Source organism: Myiozetetes cayanensis, unplaced genomic scaffold (genome assembly GCF_022539395.1).
Source record: "Myiozetetes cayanensis isolate MyiCay16 unplaced genomic scaffold, myiCay2020 scf21, whole genome shotgun sequence".
In the NCBI taxonomy this organism is placed as follows: domain Eukaryota; kingdom Metazoa; phylum Chordata; class Aves; order Passeriformes; family Tyrannidae; genus Myiozetetes; species Myiozetetes cayanensis.
In genome coordinates this window covers 10,722,073-10,743,985 of record NW_026087423.1, presented here as the reverse complement: position 1 = coordinate 10,743,985, position 21,913 = coordinate 10,722,073, and the positions used below count along the sequence as shown (strand labels likewise).

The 21,913-nt window shown below is 42.5% G+C and overlaps 1 protein-coding gene across 1 annotated transcript in view; it reads left to right on the top strand.

Annotated features, from left to right (window-relative positions):
- The window catches only part of TMEM132D (transmembrane protein 132D), a 218,906-nt gene that overhangs the window by 174,292 nt on the left and 22,701 nt on the right, over nt 1-21,913 (top strand). The window contains exon 5 of the mRNA XM_050318695.1: nt 6,406-6,549. Within this exon, the coding sequence (XP_050174652.1) occupies nt 6,406-6,549 (144 nt within the window). The remainder of the gene's footprint in view (nt 1-6,405; nt 6,550-21,913) is intronic.

Genomic DNA, 21,913 nt, shown 5'->3' with positions numbered 1-21,913 from the left:
TGCAGCTAATTTTTCAAAAAAAATTTTTTTCCCCAGTGCATCCTAAAGAACCTGGAAACCACAGGGCAAACAAAGAAATTAGAATTGTATTTTACATATTCCAAGCTGTTTGCAAGCTCAGAGCTGACAATGATGTACTACAGGCGAGAAAACTTGCTTGGGAGCATTTCTGGTTTCTCTGCACCACCCTGTATCTGGCCCCGCCAGCCGCTTCTAAAACCCGCACTTCAGCTGCCGTAATCTTGTCATTAAAGGTGGATTTAAGCTTTAAGAACCAATGAACAAACCCTTTTTGCTTGCAACCAGAGGCTGGGAGATGACTCTGCACTTAAGGTGCAAGCTCAGCTTTGCTCCAGCGTTCAGCGCTAATCCCGTATAACCGAGGGTGGGATGGGACCAACCCACGGCGGCTCCTCTGGAGAGAGGCATCTCTTGGCTTTATTGTTCAGCTGCTGCCTCCTGACTTTTCAAATCTCTTCAATGTCCTTGGTTTTGTTCCCTGCCCTCGCAGTGGGAACAGGAGGCAAAAAGCTGAATTTGACCACAGCCATGAGAATGTCAAGCATTTAGACTTTATTGGTTTAGAAGCTTACTAAATTTAAACAGAAGCATTAACGTGGCCTTAGGCTCTCTTGACAGTTATAAACTCTTCCTTGGGGGGATTTCTGTAATGCTTTCTAATCAGCTTAAGGAGTTAATTAAACAGCTGTCACTTAGCTTCTTAATTCTGAGACTTGATGCTAAATAAGATTTGAAATTAGTTATGCATGACTGAAGAATGGATTCTCTGATACAAGCAAGATGGCTGCTAGCTGAGGAGAAGGAAAATCTAGGTCTTTTTTAAACTAAAGAGTGAAAAGATTCAAGGTGGTACTCTGGATTAATGCTCTACATGCTGATTAATAGAAAATGTATTTTTAAAAAAATAATAAAAAAGAGTAAATGTTAAGGAATGCCAAATGGGATGGATTTTCAAGCAGCTATTAGTTCTCATTTGATGACATGCTCTGGACCTCTGGAGATTTCAGGGATCATTTTATTCTCTTCCCTGTTGCAGCCTGTACACAGCTAACCCCAAAGCCAAAATACCTACTGATAACAAAAAGGAACATGCTTGATTTTTGAAATCAGGTCTTTAACCTGCAAAGATATTTTCCACCATAATAAGAAAAAAAAGGTAGCTGGAGATCTGCTGTGCTTACAGGACAAGTATTACAGTGTAGTGGGGACTTCATGCTTTTTTTTCACGTGTATTGTAGGAGAAGAAACCCTTCTTCTTCTGACAGGTGTGAGTGCAGCAGGTGGAGTGATGCACTTCACTTGCAAGAGAGAAGCTGCAATATATTTTATTGATATATAAGACAGTAGGCTGACCAAGTCCAGTGGTAAATGCGACAGTGGTTTAACAAGATTCAGTGGCACTTCGAGGTGCACTTGAGTATTTACTGCATCAAAGGCAGGGTCAGACAGAGCTCTCAGGGAGAGCCTTCTTTTGACTCATGAGGTTCAAAAGGACCTCACTGCAGCTGGATCCAGGCTTAGTCAGAGGTTTATGTCTAAAGGATTGTTATTTGTGCACTCAATCCTCTCTATCACTTAACCAAGATCTCAGAGTGTCACTGCTTTTATTCCCAGTTCCCTTGCCCAGCACCTGACACATTCAGGATTCTCTCAACCTGGAGGAGTAACCTTGAGAGGTTCCCTGCTCAGGGGTTGATCCTGGTGTGCTGCCCACTGTTTGTGGAGTGAGACAATTGACTTACAGCCATATTTGCATACCAGCCCTCAGCTGTTGTGTTGTTATCTGTCTCCCAGAGTCCAGCTGCAGCCAGATGCAGCCATCACCAGCACCACTGGTGGCTGTTGCCTCAGCAGAAAAGGGGGGGGGGGGCACACTGACCCCCCTGAGCTGCAGATCCATCCAAGTTATTTTGAGGAAACATGTCTCCAGGTCTTTTTTTTGAAAACAAGCTGATGCCTTGCTCACTGCTGCTTGTAGCTGTGTGAGGGCTAACAGGGATTTGGTGTTAAATTGATGTGTTGACTCGTGTTAAAATGCTTTTGGAAAAGAATGTTGACAGTTAGGACTGAACTTTTCTTTGTCAGGAGTTGGATGTGGGGCCTCAAGGCTAAACATGAGTTAGTCTTGGGTTTATTTCTTTTAAAAGTGTATATATATATATATACATATATAAAAACCACAAACATTAGGAAATACTGTGTATGCAGAGAGAACTAGGGGAAGAAACAGAAATTCCTTAAAAATTGTGAAGATATTGTTAAAGACCTTTTTTTCACCCCAGGAGTTATAAGGCAAAAGATGTCTGAAGGGAAATTAAATTGCAGGGAAGCTACCAATTAAAATCGAAAAAACTAATAGGTATTCACTTCTGCATTTCTACTTAAATAGATGCTTACTGTGTACATCCTCTGAATGTGTGTCTGCTGGAGGGCTTAATATGCTCAGTTATTTAATATGAATCTCTTCAGTAGGCAAAGAACACTCACTCCAGAATATTCTTTAAAGTATTACTATTTATTTACCGTGGTAGCTATTTCAGAATAAAGATTACCTGGTCCTCCATTTCTAATACGTGAAGAAACACGTTTTTCTCTGATTATTATTTCCTTTTATTATTTGAGGGGCTCACTGTGTGAGAATTATAGAGATATGCTGTGTAATGCTTAGAGAAAGTTCAGCATCTTTTCAATGGCTGCTCAGGGAATCAACTTTTAGCAGTGAGACTATTTGGCTGTAGCTTTGCAAAGGCATAACTATTCCCATCTTCCAGTGCCCTGACATCTTATCTCCTATAATCTATGTTAGTTATGGATAAAGAACATAATATTTCTTCAGGAGATTCCTTCATCACTTAAGCAGCAAAAAGCAACAGTTTTAAATTAGTAACTATTTAGATTTATAGCTCTTGCACGCTGATACTCTCAACTATAAATCTCTGTGTAGCTAAATAAGTATCATGTTCCTTTCCTCAAAATGAAATAATTTTCATATGCTTTCACCAGGGGAACATTAAGCCCTTTCTGGCCATTAAACAAATGCCTGAAGGAGCATTTTACTCTGCCCCTGCTGTGTAAGTTGGTGTAAATGGTTATTATGCCTCCATGTTCAGGGATGAGATGCAAACCAGGCAGGTGCCTTAAGAAATCGTCCTCCAAGTCCATGCATGTGGAGGTACTGAAACCTCTGCAAACAGGAGATGCAGCTCAGTTATTCCAGTGCTGATCAGCACAGGTTCAGGCCAGTGCCAGCTTGCTTTGCTCATCTTCTACCTTTTGTTGTTGGGTGGATTTGTTTTCCTGGGACTGAACAAGCAGTTGTTGATAGAAAGTCAGAGAATCACCACAGCCGTTTGTATGAACTCCAGGCATTGCTTTTTGCCCCCCCCCAATCTCCCTCGTTTCTTTGGGAGAGAAGGGACAAAGATTGTTTTGGAGATTTTTATGTTTGTCTAAGAATCAGCAACACTGTCACCTGCTGCTCACTGTGCTGATGCTGCTGTGCACGGTTCTGAAAACACTCTGTGTCTGAACATGGATCTGGAACATGACTACAGACTACAGAACTTTGAATCCAGGATCTTTGGTATTGGATAGAAACAGCATCTGTATTTGCTTCCTTACCTCTGAGTCAGGTCTGATGGTGCTCATCTCATCTCGTTGCTTTTAGGTGCTGTCATTGAAGTGGCTGGGATTATTTACAGAGCTGGGTTAAGCACAGACCTGCCAGACAGACAGAGAGCTCTGGGGCAGGACCCAAGGCCATGTGGAGCCAGCTTTGGAGCCAGCTGAGCCTTTGGACATGCAGAAATTCCCTGTGGATTAGATGTACCTTGTAAAAGGTACCGAGAAGAACAGGGTAGTGGCAGTGAAATAGCTGAGGTACTACATATCCTGGTTTTATGTGCATTTCAATAAAGTGGCAGGTAACAAACAGGTGGGTTAGGATGCAGTCTGTATTCAGGATATCCAAAGCTAGCACTGGAAAAAAAAAAACCAAAAACCAAACAAAAAACAGAGACTCAAAAGAAATTCACGAAGCTTTTGAGAATCATTCTCAGTTACCAGCTCTTACCAGGGGAAATTACATTTGCCTTTGGTAAGCAGAACTCATTAATCACACTGTTTCAAAGGCTTGGTTATTAAACTTCCCTTTGCTTCATAAAATAATTGCAAGGGTCATACTGTAACGGATCAACTGGAGGGAGGAAGCTCTTCCTGCTTGAGGGAGCGGGTCTAGGTAGGTGGTGTGGCCTCAAATATTCCCAGTGAAATGAGATTCATGCCCCAGTGTTTGCAAAACCAGGACCTAACACCTGGATTCTGTAATTACAGTGGATGCTTAACAGCACTTATTCTGCCAGGCTGCCCCCATTTGCAGCTCTGTGGAGGAGCTACAGGAAAGTGGAAAAAGCTTCTAAATAACCTGCCTACAGTAACTTTGCTGCAAAAGCTCAGGTGTGGGGAAAAAAAAAAAATCTAAGAACCTGGAAACTTAATTGCAAATCTGAGAACTCAATTGCCTTAGTAATATATTCTGTCCTGAGAACAAATGTGTGCTCAAGACAGACGGGCCTTACCATACAGGCAGATATTCTCACCTCTGTGTGAATTATAATTTCAAAATATCTCAAGGGCTTTTCTGCTGAGGGAGGGAGAGGATTTTCTTCTCAAGTTCTCTTTTTGTGAAATCCTCTTTCTCCCTTCCCTAAAGATCATGGTGAGGATGGGGCAACTTTAGCAAAGCAGCTACAAAGTGACCAGGAAGGGTTTTTTCTTTCTTTAAATATTGCTTTGTGTCCGAGTTAAGTGTGTCTGTTTCTTAAAGTAGTAGGAAAAGGTCTTTTTGATCCGAATCCTTTAGATGAGAGAAATCTGCTCTTTAGCCCAAGAGGCAGTAGGAGCAATCATCATCTTCTGGTAGCTGGGTTCCAACTTTGTTGCCTTCCACAAGTAAAATCAGGTCAGTCTCAGAGCTCATAGCGTGAGCTATTTAGATAATGAGAATTTAGCACTTGGGGGGGCTTTGGAAGCCTTTATTGCACAAGAGCCAGCTGAAATCAAGAGCCTCTTGTTCTGTGGGGTGGTTCATGGTTCTCAGGCACAGCTCTGAAAGGCTCAGAGACCTTTCCAGGGACGAGCAGGATCCTGCAATTAGGGGTGGAAGGATTGGGGCAGCAATTTGTGCTCTGAGTGTCTTGGCACAGATCAGGGATATCTGTGGTGCCAGACTGAGGTGACACCCAGGTAAGAGAGAGCACTGTTTAGTCTCATCCTCTTCATATAGTGAGAACTCAGCACTTTTAAATTAGAAGTGATAAATCAGATAGAAGGAATGCATTTTGGAATGGTCATCACAACAGTGACGTTCCACCTCCCTCGAAGAGCCCAGGCCCTCCTCAGCACCCTTCCTCTTTCTGGGAGAGGATGGTTTTGCACAAGCCTCATTAAAAGGTAAAGAAAGAGTTTTGGATATGCATTTGCCCACCTGGTACCCAACAGGAGCTGGGATAAGTCCTAGAAAACCCGAAGAGGGTCTGATTCCACGCAGCCATTTACGCAGGACCTGAACAATGGCACTCAGACTGGTTCCCTTGGAGGCAGAGCAAAGGAAAACCACATGTTATCTGTCAGGAGAGAGAGTGTCACTGTTTTGCAGGCTGTGCATTGCTGACTTTGCCAAGACTGCATCCCTGAGGGCAGCCTGAAGCCTGCCTCTGAGGCTGGAGTTGATTCCAAAGGCATGGCCAGCCTGAGTGCCCAAGAAAGGTGCAGCCAGACACCCTATGCAGGATGGCAGCGAGCTGGAAGCTGAGGACAATTGCAGACAATCTTCCTCACTGCAGGGACTGGTGAAAGATCACCTGGGAGACTGGGGCAAAGTGGATTTCTGACTGTCCCCAGTGCACACTTACTCCCTAACAATTGCACTGTATTTGTCCAGCAGTGTCATCGAACTCCAGTGTTTGTAGAAAACCTTTCAGAAAAGGGTTTTCTGGCTAAACCAGCAAGACTTAAGACACTATTTTTGTGTGATCAGCAAGATCATTGGTGAGCTCCTCAGGGTGGAGATTTCCATACTGCTAAATGCAAGGTGCATCTTGTTTGTGTGGTGCAGGGTCACCCCTGGGGTGTCAGGTGGCTTTGGCTCTTGATGAGTACCATGAAATGGCAATTAGGGCATGATAAAAGCTCATCAGCCCCCAATCAGAACTAGGAGTTTGGTTTCAGAACTGAAGGGAGTAAGTTTGTCTTTCCTGCCTGCTGCACTTGGAACAGTTCTTGGCAGAGCCATCAGGAATTAAAGCTGAATCTAGGTGGTGTTAATGAATTAGTAGCAAAATATATTAATTAAAGGGCCTTTTTTTTTTTTTTTTCCCCTCTTAGGAAGCAGAGATCCTGAATACAGCTATTCTCACTGGGAAAACAGTGGCTGTCCCTGTCAAAGTGATTTCTGTGGAAGAGGATGGGACTGTGACTGACCTCCTGGAATCTGTGGAGTGCAGATCATCAGATGAAGATGTCATTAAGGTAGGATCACACTGCTCCATTACACAAAGGCAGAGGCCCTGCAAAACAGTGGTGCTCTCTAATGGGACAAGTTCTTTCATCTTCCTAACTGTTCTACTGCTGGAACAAAGAGGTTTATTATTGCTATCATTGCTGTATAGATTGGTTCAGTGAAGCAACAAACCAAACACAAAACCACACATTTTCCATCCTGCTTGTCAAATACTTGGAATTGTCAGACACTTCCCACTTTTGACATATTTTCAGGGTTCACTGTACCTTTTTCAATTAAGTGGGCTGTGTAGGTTCAGGAATATTGACAGTTGATGTTGTGGAGGAGGTGATTCCTCTGAAGTTGGTTTGCCAAGTTGGAACAGGAGCTGAATGAAGTTTTTGTCTCTTCTCTTTCTAAATATCCTGTAATTGGATATATAACTATTTGGTTTATTGCAAACACCATTAGCTTTACTTTTGGCATTCTCTTTGGTCATAATTGCTACCAGGGTGCGTGTTGGCCACCAGTCATGGACTGGAAACTACTGGGTAAGACACTTGGCTAATGGATTTACTCTGTACAACAGCTCAATGGCCCAAACTTCCTGAAAGATAAATGCCAGGCAATAATAAGCTGCTCCTCTCAGCTGTGACTCAGTGTGGACTTTCCTAGGCAGTGGTGAGGTGAGATCTTGCAGAAATGCCTTTAAGTGCCTTTTTAGTACTGAAGTCACAGGGTCAGACTGGAACCTGGAGAAAACTTGTGCTTCTTGAAGGCTTTCAGCTGGTACCAATATTACTACTACTAAAAAAAAAAAGCTTGTAAGGAATCCTGTGCATTTCCCCTCTTCCTGGTTGATGACTGACATGTGATAGTGATGGTGGAAGGGCACAGTCAGCAGTGGTGACGGTGGGAGATGAGGTGGAGAGGATTCCAGCAGGGTGACAGAAAAGCTGGCTTGTCTGCAGCAGCTTTTACCTCCTCACAAACTCACCTGTGGCTGTCACTTGAGAAGAGGAAATGAGAGGCACGGCCACAAATAAATGTTAAAAGCGAATTTTTTTGTGAGATAACTGGCATGTCACAAAACGATTGCAAATACTTCAGGCCACCCCTCCAGCTGCTGGAAGTCACTGTTATCCCATTAACTTTTGTGAACTGCCCCTTATTGAGGACTTGGCCTTCGTGGAATTTTGCCTCAGCCCAGAGCTGAGTGGATTGCTGAGCATTCTGCCTGTTAAAGTTCATTTTAATTTGGATTCACAGAGCTCGGAGCCTCCCCAGGCCCCATTACCTCAAAAAAGCTCTTCCCAGGGGGCACTTTTTGCCTTTCTAGGCACAGGTGAGCGTAGCTACTTGGTTGTTACTGTCACATGGGAAACTGTTGGGAGTTTCAGACATACTTATAAGATTAGTGGTTTCATGTTAATGAGACAGTGACAACTCAGAGCAGGGTAATTGAAGAATAAAGCTGAGTAGAGGAGTAAGTGATCTGTCTTGAGCTGTCTCTAAAGATACTTCTTTTCCCCCAAAATTGCAGGTTTTACACTCACTGGAGTTGCTTTAAGTAATTCCGTGATGATAATTTATTGTATACAAGATGAACTCAAGAAATTTCAAAGTCCAGCATTTTTTATGTTTCCTGCTTAGAATCTGCTCAGGGTTCCTATTTATCTGGAGAGCCACCATGGTGGTATTTTCTGATTAAATGTGTCTTTCTGGCTGTATTAATAGAAATCTTTTTCTCTTTTCTCGCTTCTATGAAGCCCTTTTGGATGTGGTAAATCTGCCAAATATAGCAAACAGTTGGACTTAATCTAGATTTAAAACCAGAAAGAAATTATTCGGGGTCCTTGTGTTGTGGAAGTTAATGGACTAAGACCTCACTAACTCAACAGCTGCTTTTTTTTTGGTTTTTGTGTTTTGGTTTGGGTTTTGTTTGTTTGTTTGTTTTTGTGAACTGGAAAAAAGGTTTTGAAAGCAAATACATCATTTGGAAGACTTTTAAAAAAATCGGTTTTGTTTTCTGAAGTTCTAATTTATCAGAGTCATTTGGCCTGTTCATTGGATGTGGGGTTTGTTGTTCTTTTTTTTCTGACATAACTCTGCAGCAAATTGTGCTCAGCTCCAGCCCTGGCAAAGAGGTTGTTGCAGTAGTAAAGTCTGTATCTGTCATTAAATGCAAGGACATGAATATACTAACAGAGGCTTGTGTGTCTGTCAAACCAGGCTGTCACCAGCCAGAGGCCAGGACATTCTGGGCTCCCTCCTCTGCAGCAGGGAGGGCAGGTTTCAGCAGCATTAAAATGAGTTGCCAGTTTAAAGTGAGCTCTTAATTGAAAAAGTGTCTCCGAGTTTCCAGTTTACCTGCTCTGTTTCAGACCCAGCCTCGTTCACAGGCATCTAATGAAGAGAAAGATATGTAATTACTGGCCAGCCTTCAGCAAGCAACTGTAATTAGAGTTTCTGTTCTCTGGGAATTAGAGTACTGAATATAAAATGGGGAAAAAAAAAATCTGCTTAAGATGCCCATTGAAATATAAAGATTAAGATTATCTTTCTTTGGGTCTTTATTGTTGCTGTTTTTCAGTGCATCTGTCAAGTAGCATCTAACAGATTGATTATGTCTTTGTGGCTTAGCTTTTCTTCCTGTTTTTTTAGTGTTGATTAATGAAGAGGTTAAGCTCATTTTCCTTGCAGAATGAGGATACCTCGTTCTTCTTTTCCTTTCAGGGTCCACATTTATTACTCACTTCTTTCATCTGAGACTTCAAAGAACTTTAAAAACTGGACCAATTTCTGGACTGACTCATTTTTTGCCAAACTGCACCTGCTTGAACTTGGTTGAATAAGTCAGCACAGAATGTAGTCCATTGAAATGATATCTTCATTGACAAGTGGTTATCTGAAATTATTTGGTCCAGCATGACGGAGTAACCACACCAGAAAGGGGAGGCATGTTATAGGCTCTGTTTTACAAATGGCACAGAAAAGTTAAGGTGAGGATTTCAAAGTGCTATAAAGTTCTGAAGTTGAAGCTGATGTTAAAACTCCTACTGACCTTATGGGAAAGAGAGAGATTGGTGAGCAGACTTTCTTGTCTTTTGCTAATAGAGATCAAATTCTCAAGATTGTTTAAGTCAAGAATGAGGAAAAAGGAAAAATAAACATCTTCTAATCTTTCATTTTGAAAAGATGTTTTCATTTCAAAATGGTAATTTTTTTTCAAGGCTCAACAAAGCCTAGAAGTCTCCAAAGCAAAGCTTCCCAGTGCTCTGGGTTTTCAGTTTGATGAGTTAATTGAAAATCTGCATTTTGGTTACCCTGAAACGAAAACACCTTCAGGTTCATTTTGTTTGATCAGTTAACTAAAAATTCCTCTATATTCTCAGCTCTGTCCAGAAGCCACTTGCCAGAAGTCACACAGTGAATGGTGCCAACACTGGGAACAGGATGCAGTCTCTCTGTCCCCTTTTTATATTGTTCTGTGTGTTTTATAGAGGACTCCATTCAAAACCTGCACATCATCCAAATTTGTGTGGCTTTCCAACAAAATACCTTCAGCTTATTTCCTTCCAGAGCATCTTGTGCTCTTGGCTCTGAGGCAGGGATGCCAGGGGGAGGCAGAGAGTTTGTGCCTGCATTACAAGCAAACTGCTGGGGCAGGACTGAAAGGAGGGTGTTCCTTCTGGCATCCTTTGCACAACCTGGGAGGCTGTGCAGGGTGTTACAGCCTGGCCTCTCCCTCTGAATTCCCCTTTCCCGAGGCTCTGCAGCCAGTTCTGGCTGTGGGGTGGTCGCCTGGCGTTTGTGCTTGTGCTCTGCAGAGTCTCATCCCTCTGGCTTTGCGTGAGAAGCGAAGCAGGAGTGTTTATCCCTCCTTGCTGTTTACCAGGATCCTGGAGAGCTGGAAAGCAACTACTGCAGCCACAGCTACGTGAGAGGGAGTCAGTGCTGGTCAAGGGAAGGCTTGGCAGCTGCTCTGCCCTGTTCACTTTGGAGTGTATTAGCACAGCACACTTGGCAATTTGTAAAATATTACTGCAGACTAATAAATCTTTCAATAACACTTAGTGTGGTTTTATCAGTGGCAAAATAACATCTTTTTAATCAAGTGACAGACCTTGCAAAACCTGAAGTGCCAGAGCATTTAAAATAGCCTGAAGCAGACAGTGTTTTAAAGCATTAAACTTTTAACAGCTGTTCCTTTTCTTCCTTACACTGGTGCACTTCAGGGAGAAGTTGAATTCTTCTAAAGTCAGTGGAGTGACAAAGTAAAAAAAATCAAAGGGAGAAGATAATCGAGTCCAGGGTTTTATCTGCTCCTTAGCTGAGCATTGGCAGTTCCAGTGCTGCAGATTTCACCACCGTACTTCAGTGGCAGTCCACTTGATAGTCCTTTTACAACACATTCTTGGATGCATTGATTGCACACATCTTCAGCTGGAAAGGAAAACCCTCCCAGCTGCAGGTCAAAGGCATGGGCTCCAAATGGAGGCACTGCAAAGATACATAAAAAATTTAAAAACAAGACTATGCAGAATCCCAGTTCATCCGTGATCTCTCAAGTTTAAACCAATAATGGTAAAATAAATCTGTGCCTTGAGGGTTTGGTGAAGATCAAGATCATGAGATGATTTTCCACAATGTGATGTGATTTCTCTGCCCAGCAGAACTGCCTTATTTCATCCCCAAAAATTTTGATCCCTCTTGAAAAAAAACTTTGTCAGCAAATGTAAAATGTAAAAACGTATGTTTTTATTTTCTGCAATGTCTAAACATTTCCTCTTGATAGTAAATGATGAAATCATGTCCTGTCATTTCACCTCAGTTTCAGCACTCCTGACATTGGAATCTCTGTGAACTTTTCACCCCAGGATGAAGTTAACTTTGAAAAAAAAGTACTTCATCTGCTTTCTTCTAGTAATCAGGAGACAGGGCAGACTCAGAAAAATGCACTATCAAACTAAAGGTTGCAATAGTAACTGTTGAGTTCAGTCCATGTGCTGTTGATGTTGGTTTTAAAGGGAGCAGGAACGATCTTAAGTCATCTCTGGTATGAAAAGCAGCTGTGGCAAAGATGAATTCTGAATGTAGAACTGATATAACAGGCTTGCACCTCCCAGGAACTGTCTGAAACTCACCTAAAGCTGTTGAAGTTGCTGGATTTGTCTCTTTCATATTCTGCCAATTCATCATTCTGATGTGAATCCTGAGAAGTAACAAGGTTTCTGTGGCATTATTTGCCTTTTTTGTGATCATCCATACTGAAAATCCCAGCGTGACTGCCACAGTCGCTGTTGACTGCACTTCCTTTGCATTTATGAAAGGCTGTAAGCTTATAAGATACAAAACTTCTCTGTAAATGGAAAAATTCGAAATAATTCCTGAATTGAGACTTCTTCAAAATTCTACAGAAGATAACCAGAAATATGTCCCTTTGTGCTTCAAGGGAAAGAATATGTGTTCCTGTAGAGCCAGGGATGATAATCTCTCTTTGTGGGTATTTCTCTTCCTTTATTGGAAGAACTATATCTATATCCATAAAAAAAAAGATGAGACAAAATCTAAAAAATATCTGAACAGCAATGTCAGAGGGGACCTGTGTGAGCAAATTTAATCATCTGCTGAACCCACAAGGGCCTGATGAACGTCCCTAATGCGTTAAACAATTCCTAACATGCAATTCTGGGCTGTTCAAAACCAACTGACAGGGAGCTGCCATCCCTGTCTCTGCTGCCTGTGAGTGCAGCTGAGTGAAAATGAATCCATTTATTTTCTTGGTGGATGAGGAGTGTGCCTGCTCAGCTCCCTGACTGAGCTCATTTCAGATGCTCACGGTGCTTGTGCCAGCGCTGGGAAAGAAGTGACACTGGAGTGGGAATCGGTGGCTGAGGGTGACAGGGTGGCCAGGAGTAGCTTCTTTCTGTTGAGTATTTGCTTAAGTGACATGTGAAATCAGGGCTTTGCACAGGCATTTCCCTGCTGCCACATCATCAGGCTGATACCACCCCTGTGAAAGGCTCATTCCGGCCCTGTGCCTGTGAATCCCCCCAGTGAAGATGCTCGGGAACAATCGTGAGGCTCTTCCAAGGGGCTCAAACTATTTCTGAGGGTCAGATTTGTGCAGTGGAAGACTCTTGTGTGGCAATGTCCAAATCCCCTTGTCTTTCAAAGGGGATTAGTGATCTTAGGGTTTCTAGCTGCTTTCAAAATCCCACCTCATTGAAAACTGAACCATTGAAAACCAGAATACTGAGAAGTGCTCCAGCATCTCAGTGAGAAGGGATTGGTTGATCTCTAGAGAAAATGTAGTGAGGGAACAAGGAACAGATGAGTTCCCTTCTTCCTTCCACAGGGCTAAGCCAGCAGTGCAAATGATGTTGCACTGATATAAATGATACAAACTGGGCTCAGATTATCCAGTAACTCCTGTCTCCAAAACAGGAACTTGCATTAATCACGACAAATTGTGATTTTCTTTCTCTTTTAAAGTTCCCTTTAGCTTTAAAACTCTGTTTTTCAGTTCCAGTGACCGTCTGCCACTTCCCTTTGAGCTGAGGAGGTATTTATAGCTCTCTGTGCCTGCTCTGAGCCGTCCTCCAGATCATGACACAAAACTCTGTGTTGCTTTGTTACCACGCAGTAAAAACCTGCAATGTGCCATATAAATTACTGTCTTCTCAGCCCAACTTGGGATTTTTCTGGACATATCAGATACACCATAGCCACGAAATGACTTTGCTTTTTGCTTATCATTTGCAGGACTGTCCAGATATTGTCTTATCTGTGGAAGGGGTTGGTCTTACTAAAATAAAAATACATGTAACAAGATATTTTCAGCTGCTTTAAATATGCTCAAATCCTATGGCTCTATGAGGACTGTATCAGTATTAGCTGAGAATGAGGCTCATGATGTGGAGATAGCAGGGAAACTGTTGGTCGGATCTGAAGTATCCTGAATATCAGCTGTGAAATAGTTGTTGGACTCCTGGAGTCCTGAGAGACAATTGGAAGAAGAAGGGGCTTATTCTGGACATACAGATATGAAGGAAAAGGGGAGGCCTTTTGTGTTGGGAAGGGTAAGAGGGGGAAAGGGCATAATGAGCCTACATTTTTGATGGTGTCTTGTTCTCTCTTTGTTGGTAATGAAGAAAGGAAGCGCATTCTAATGGTTGAACCTGGCATGGGATTTTGGGCATTACAGGTTCTAATAAGGGCTCAGACACTTGATTTTCATCTCTCCCTTAATAAGACTGAATAACAATTAGATAGACCATTGGCTGGTCTTTCAGATGCTGCACTGAACTGTGCTGGTGATAGTGTGAGCTCTGGTGTGTGCTTTCAGCTGTGACATCGGTGTGCTCTTGTGGTCCCTGGCATGTCCTTTATTTGATCTGTCTCAGCATAGATACATACAAAGGGATGTATAATGGTTCTGAATTACCCTGACAGATAAAGGGCATTAATACTAAATCCTTAAAAAAAATGCTTGGAGATCTTTACATGAAATGTACTGTGTAAGCGTTATCATTATGATTGTTAACAATGTACATTACCCTAACTAGGCCAGAGCACAGAGTCTTTAGGAAACACTGCTGTTAAATTTAACTTAATCAATCACAGCCCATACAAAATACTATCATGATAAAATATTGGTGACTGAGTGAGGAAGGATTTAGAAATCTTTTCAGACTTCTTATGTAACCGAGTCTGTGCAGGTTGGCTGACTGAAGATTCCTTCTCTTTTATTCCCTGTCTGGTCCGTTTTGCGTTCCTTTCTAGGACCTTTTTTGAAGCAAGCATGTAACCCTCTTTGCCTGAATCTTAAAGGGCAAGGACTTTGTACACCAGGCCACAAGCTAAATGAATTGACTTGGGCAAGGTGAGATTCAGATAGAATCTGATCTGTTGCCTTTTCCAAGACTGTGGCTCAGGTGTTATGTTTGTTTGTAGGACACACCAGTGCAATTGTTTTTCCCACGTCAGCTACCCATGGAAATGCTGAGCAACTTTCCTGTTTCAGCCTTAGTTTGCAGCATCATCTTGTTGTTGGATGCTAAGCCCGATTTCTGAATCCATTTAGGCATTCAAATCCAATCAATTTAATTGCAAATTAGAAACCTAAGCACCTACAAAAAGTGGCTTTAATGGCTCTTCAATTTTAGTTAAAAATGTAACTGTGTATTTAGAGCAGGTGGGTATTACAGAAAGCTGATACTTTCTCCCTATTTATGTAATCTCTTCCATATAATAACTATTAAAAATAATGTGATTATTTGCAAGCAGGTAATTATTTTGCAGCTGTAAACGGGTTTTGTTTGAGTAAATTTAGGGCATCTCCTTTACACTTCAGGATCTGAGTGCCTTCAGCAAGTTCTTGTAGAGTTTGGGAGCATGTGCAGGGCTGTGGCAGTGTTTGAGATTTTTGTACAGACCTGGAGCTGATAGCAAAATGAAATCTATGAATATGACGTTCCATTACATGCTCCATTTCATTCTACTCACAGCCAGAGAGGGAGAAGTGAAACTTCAGTAATGAAGGAAAGTATCATTTGCCCTGGTGACAAGGCATCTGAAGGCACAATGGATGGGACTAAACTACATTTTATGCATTGTCTGTGAGCATTATCTTAGTTGCACTTGACTGTCACTAAAAGATAAAAAAAAAAAAAAGCAGGGCCTGTCTCACAGGCGCAAATATAATTTCTGTTAATGATTGGGTCTCATTTCTGCCACTGAAAATCCAGAGTTAACCCAGTGTAGTTAATGGGATTGCTCTGCACTTTATTTGATGAAGAGAAGAGAAAGTCTGTTCCTTCTTGGGAAATTGTTTGTGTCTGAGCACAGCTCTCACCGTCACTGGGTGGTTTAGTTTGGCATCAGCTTCGTGCTGAAAGCAAAGATCAGCCAGAGCCAATTTCTGTTGCTTCAGAGACACGGCCATAAGTCAGCCCGTGTTTCCTTGAAAGTTCTTCACACATTTTGATGATGCTGAGCTGAGTTTCAAGCTTGTAACAAATCTTGAAAGCCGCTGTTTCCCTGGGGCTGAGAATTTCATCACAAGGATTTCACACAGGCCTGCAGATGGGATAAGAAACAGCCCCTCTGGCAGTACAGTTGTATGTACTATGCTAATTTTTGAAGACACCTTGACAAGTAGTTTTCCAGATTCTGCCCTTTGTTCCCAGGTTAAACAATGTGTGTGTCTAATCTCATCTCCCCTCTCCCTTCTCTAAGCAGATTCAGCTGGGGAACATTCATTGATACTCATTTCTTTGGAGCCCAGGCTGCCAGGAAAGCTGTGTGGAGGTGTGATTAACCCCATCCTGTGCTTCAGTACCCAGATCTGACAGTTATCATCTGGTCTCCAGCAAGGCTAATTACTGATCAGAGTTTTCTTCACGGGCTGGTTGGTGGTTTTGTTGTTGTTGGGTTTCTGAGAAAACTGAGTGGATAAAATGAGACATTTGTGTGCTCAAGCCAGGAAAACTGCAGAAAAGAAATTATTAGGGAACGTGAATGAATATGATGATCCCAGAATCACATTAGCTTGGAATGGACTTCCACAATTCAACAGCACAGGAAACAATGAAGAAACAATCTGTTCTAGTGCTGGTGGAAGGGGGATCCCCAGTGGAAGGGTCTTGCTCTCTTTCCCACTCAGTCATCAGCAAAAGATGAGTTTACACACTACCAAGGGTGAAATGGTCAGCTGTTTACAAGCTTCTAGTTTAGAGAATTATCTTTAATGATGTACTTTTGGCAGAGGTTGGTACAATATGTCAAGACAACGTTAATCCTTTCTTTAGCCATAAGCTACCCCTTATTTTACAATGGCTTCCCCAGATTTGGTAAGAATTGGTTTTGTCTGGTATGTCAGACTCTTTTTTTTTTTTTTTTAGTGAAAGGATCTAAAAACATCTTGATTGTAAGGCTGAGGTTTTCAATGTGCTTTAAGGTCACTGAGCCTGTGTAGTGTAATGGGAGCTGGGCACTCAACTCCAGGTTCCACTGGATAACATAATTCAAGAGATCAGTTTAAGTGCATGATCAGGATGAAATCTGAACCATCCCTGCCAAGGTCTGGCAGTGAGCAGGTGAAGTCCACCAACCCCAGAGAAGAAAAGCTCTCAGTATAGAAAACTCTGCTGAATCCTCAGACCTACTACTCTGCTATAGTTCCATTTTCCTTTTGTAAAGCTTTCAGGTGCAAAGTTCTCTGTTCAGCCCCACCTGGTATCTGCAGTGCACAGGTTGGAACTGAGAAACACAATTTATGTCTTCTGGAACCCAGTTCCTGTGCGGGCCAGTTTGCTGGTGGCAGATTTCATGGGTGCTTCAGGGCTGCCCTAAGTTTTAATGAGTTTTAATCATAGAATCATAATGAGAGCATCACTCAGACAGACCTTTCTGGAGTTTGGAATGTTTTCTCTCCCTGAGAACAGCCCCAGCTTGGCTCTTTTGTTAGGAGCTGACCCTGCACTGACCAGTCCAGTTATCTGTAAGTGGAAAAGCCTCATAATGTTTTCTTTCCTCTTCATAGCATGACAGGAGTGCAGGAGGCCAGAGCAGACTGACCAGAGTGTATCTCTGAGATGTTAACTCTGAGATACTCCCTGCTTATTGAAGAAAGAAAACAAGGAAAGACCTTGCTGAAAACAATCTGATCGTGCCTGCACGGGTGTCATTGTGAAATAGAGGCAAACTGCTGAGGGTGATTCTCTTGCAAAGATCTAAACCACAGTAAAATGAATGCTGGCTTTCCTGGGGATGGGGGCAGCACCGTGATCTCCCACTGCCTAATTGTCTGTTCCACTAAAACTTACCTAGCCAGCCTGGGGCTTCTGGGGCCTGACATCATGTCTGTCATCTGTTAGAGGCATATTTTACCCTTTCACGTGAAATGCAGCCTGAAATGCAGAAAAGAGCAGTTTCTAATTAAACTCCTGCCTAAATCCATTATATCTCCTGAAGACACAGAGGCAGGGAGATGAAAGGAACTGTAATGATCCCGATGTGTAAATAGAGATGTAAAAGTTTGTTTGGAGGGATGGAGGTTAGAGGGCAAATAGGAAACCAAACAAAAAGCCTCCTGGTAGAAATTGAATCACTGCATTAGTTATCATGGGTTTTCGTAAAAATAAAGTAATAATGCACATTCAAGTTTCAGTTCCTAAATGTGAAGTGACAGCCTATGAGTTAGCCACTGAAATGATATTACAGACCCCAAAAAAAAGGATAATAGAGCAACTTGAGAGAGCAGAAGAGAGAGTTGTAATAGAATTGGGCATTGGTATAAATACAGATCATGAAAGGGAGATTGATGTAATGAAAGATATGAAAGCCAGAAACTCAAGGTGTAAAAAAGATCGTCTGCTCATCTGATAAAAAATGCCTAAGGCTGCACAACTTTTAGCTGAAACAGCCAGATTTGCTTAAAGTAGATGAACTCTAAAACTGTATGAGGAATAATAATATAGTACAAGGAAACTTGCTTTTGCAGTACACACCTGATGTATTAAGGAGTTGTGCAAAAGACAAAAAAGCTTGCATGGGTCCATCCATTGGAAAATGACCTTTGCTCATAAATTTGGTCAGAAGATATACAATGAAGGAATTGCTGTAATCCAAAGAGCCCAAATAGTGATATTTCCATGCTAGCCAGCTGTGAGGATTTGGAAGAAAGCACTCCTGGTGAAATGAGTTGTCCAGGCTGCTTCTGTGGATGGTTTGTTTTACAAAAAGCAGGTAGGACAGATACAGATGCCATGTGTGGGTGGCACCTCCATCTAAGTGTCTGCTAATGTGGAAAGATTGGGTTTAGCTTGTGGAAGCCCTTCAGGATTCATACCTATCCATCTCTGACTGCAAAGGAATGAAAATCTCCCTTTGTCTGCACGTGTGTGAGGGAGGAAGGCTCAAAGATCCAGATGAAACTGTGCTGAGATCTCCTGAATGTCTGAGGGTGATTAGAACAACACTTTTTTTAGTTTGCAAGCCAAAAAGTTTGAAGTGCAGTTTCATCCCCAGCACTCCTAAAGGTATGGATAACTCCCCACTGAGAACTGCAGCAGTCATAGTTCTGTTCTTAATATCACATCTTTGTTTTCCATTTCTCTGTGTTCAGAAGTCCTGCTATTCAAACAAATTACAAGAAAAGGCTTTGGGACCCTCTTCTTCACTGCTGTGTCTCAGCCCAGTGAAATATTCAGATCCATACACAGAGATTGGGTGAGACACAGCAGAGAAGAGCCCAGGGAGGAACTGTACACATCCTGTAATCAGCTTTTCTCTTCTTATAACCTGATTTTTCATGGTGGGGATTACCTCTCCTTCTGAAAAAAAAAAAAAAAATCTGAATAATCTTAGTGAGTCCCTCAGCATCTCCCTGAGGCAGACAACCCTTGTTCACCTGAGGGGGAGTTTAACAGCTCACCTGAAAATCTCACAAGTAATTCCTGGAGAAGTTTGGAACGCTTTGTGGAGCCTGCTGAGGGCCACACCAGGCAAAGGGCTCCCTCCTTCTCAGTCTTACTGTGCCTGGGAAGGGGTGAGTGACACTCATCAGATACACAACACTTCTTTCAGAGGAGGTCCTGAAGTTGAGCACAACTCAGTGATGGCACAGGCATTCCAGAGCAGCTGGAGCTGCAGCACCAGGATGAGCTCAGAGTGATCCCAGTAATACTCAGCCCTTGTCCTCAGCTGTTGACTGAGCCCACTGTGAGCGGGAAGGATAAAACCAGGGTGAGCTCCTGCCAGCCAGCTGTGCCGAGAGCTTGGGTCAATCGTGTACATTTTTCCAGGGAACTTCGCATATGGCTGAGCTGCCCTGTTTATTCATGTCATCTGGAAACCAAGAGGAGAGGGTGCAGCTGCCCAGCTGCTCCAGGTGCCTGCAAGGTAGGCCAGGGAATGCTTATGCAGGGACTTGTGGATTAGCATAAGTGAAGCACTAAAGGCTGAGCATGTCTGGCACAGCACCGACACTTAATGCGTGAGCGTTGCTGGGTTTTGGCCATGAGGTCTTTACAAAAGAGCAAGTGTGTCTGTGAAATGCCAGAGATGTGACAGGCTGCACTGCTGTGTCCCTTGTGTACCCTGGGATGGAGTGAAACGCTCCCTGTATCCACCTAACTCCTGAATGAGCAATTCCTGGAGAGCCTGGCTGTAAAAACTACCCCTCTTACCTTCCTGGGATTTCTTAAGCCCTGTTTCTTCCAACCTGTAAGGGAGACACGAGCTGCTGGCTGGTACAGTCGTCCCATTAAGTGTCCAGGATTTGTCAGAAAGCTCTAAACAGGAGTTTGCTGGAAGAGATCCGGGCACTGAGCACACAGACCCAACCCTGCTCATTCCTGTAGCCCCTGTACCCTGGTGTCTTCACATGCAGTGCAGCTTCATCAGCTTCGTCAGGGCTTCTTGATCAGTTATGAGGCTTTGTTATCAACATCATCGGTTCCTAAACACCGAGAATGAGCAAGATGTGTTGATACAACAGGGCAGTTTGCTTTCAGATGGAGTCTCTGTCATAATCTGGCTATTCTTTCTTCTTGTTTTTTTTTTTAAGATAGTTCAGGTATCAAACTTCAGGACTCACCTCAATTCCACAGTAAATAGATACGTTGTCAGGATGGAAGGAGTGTGAAAGCATTTGGAAGATCAAAGCAGCACGACTCCCATAAGAGGCAGTAGGGAACAAGCAGCTAAAATCTTACAAAATGCTTTCAAATTATCCTCCTCCATCTTCTATTCCCTACCCCCACTGAAACCAGCTCTTGAAATGTTTTATTGAATGTGTTCCTCCTGCCATTTCTTTGAAAGTGAGAGGAAGCTTGGAGGAGCTGCGTGCTCAGGTTGGCAGCAAGATCAACTGCTCTGCCCTTGCAGGCCAAATGGCACCTGGCTGCCCTTCCACATCACCCCATTATCTGCCTGGGGCTGACAGGTTGAGAGCTAGGGCACTGTTTGGCTTCCCCTTTGGTTATGGGGAGAAAAGCCGATGTTTTTCTAATCTTATATTGACCCTGAGCACGTTTAAAGAGCTGTCTCTGCTTGGCTGACTATTGGACCCAAGCACATCAGAGCCTAAATCCCACATATCTGGTCTGTTGCCTTGTGCTCTGTGAGGGCTGGAGGCACACAGAGATGGTTGCTCTTGCCATGGTTGTTGCTGTCTCTTTTAGTACCTTTATATTACGAAAGCACCTGCACCTCCCAACAGCGCTGAGTCTCGGTGCCCAGAACCTGCAGTTCCTCACCAGAGACTGTCCTGTGACAGCCCAAACAGCCATGAATAAAACATTCATGAATGAACAGAAAGAGCAGGAAAAAAAACACAAACAAACAAAACAACAACAAAACAAAACCCAAAAAACAAACAAAAAAAACACAACAAACAAACCTTTTATGAGGTCAAATGGCAGAGATGAAATAGAAACTGCATCTCTTCAGTCCTCACCTGGACTCCTATCCATTCCACAAGTGTGAGGTTTGTTTAATGATTTCCTTTTTTTTTCCTAGACTATGTCTGTGAGAGGAAATGTTTCTGGCCTGGCTCTCCTATTTATGCTAAATGTAGTTATTTTTGTTGTTTGGTTGATTATTCTCAAACCTCAGAGTAATGAGACTTCATCTCTCATCCCAGGCAGCATTTGCAGATAACATTCCCCAGCACTTTGTGGCCATGGGAAAGCTTCATAAACAGTTAATTCCTTCAGCCACACAATGAAGATAATAATACCTATACTATATACATGAGTATTTATATGAAAAAATGCATGCAGAGGCACACATTTATGTCATAAACACTGAGGCTTCACTATGATGTGCTTTACAAAGTGTTGTCAGGAGGGTTTTTTTTGCAAAAGGCTAAAATGCTGTTGGATAATGGGAGTAGTTCAAGTATAAAATGTTCATCATCACTGCCATTGTTGCTGTTATTTTACTTGACTGTGCAAAGAAAGAGACACAGAAATGAAACAGTATTGATCCATAGTAATTTCACTGGTCCTAAAACAGGCTTTTGTTTAGCTGTCTGAGGAAAACAGGATGCCTTTGCTTCCATCTTTTTTAATATGTGGTGTTTTTTTCCTTGAGTCTTCTTGATTTAACAAAATGTGATCAATTTTTGAGGCAGTGGCTTGTCTTGCACATCAGAATGCTTCACAAAGTGATGTAAATTATCACCACTAATGCTAGAAATACAGGTGAGAACAACATGCTTAGCATTTTATCACATCTTACAAGGAAAGGAGAAACTTTGAAATAACATTTACTTTGTGCAGACTTATCTAATTGCATCCCAGCAACGTAAATTATGTTGCTGGACTTGAGTTCCCTCCAGGTCCTCGGAAAGGGTGCTGAGCACTGCTTTTGTCTCGTGTC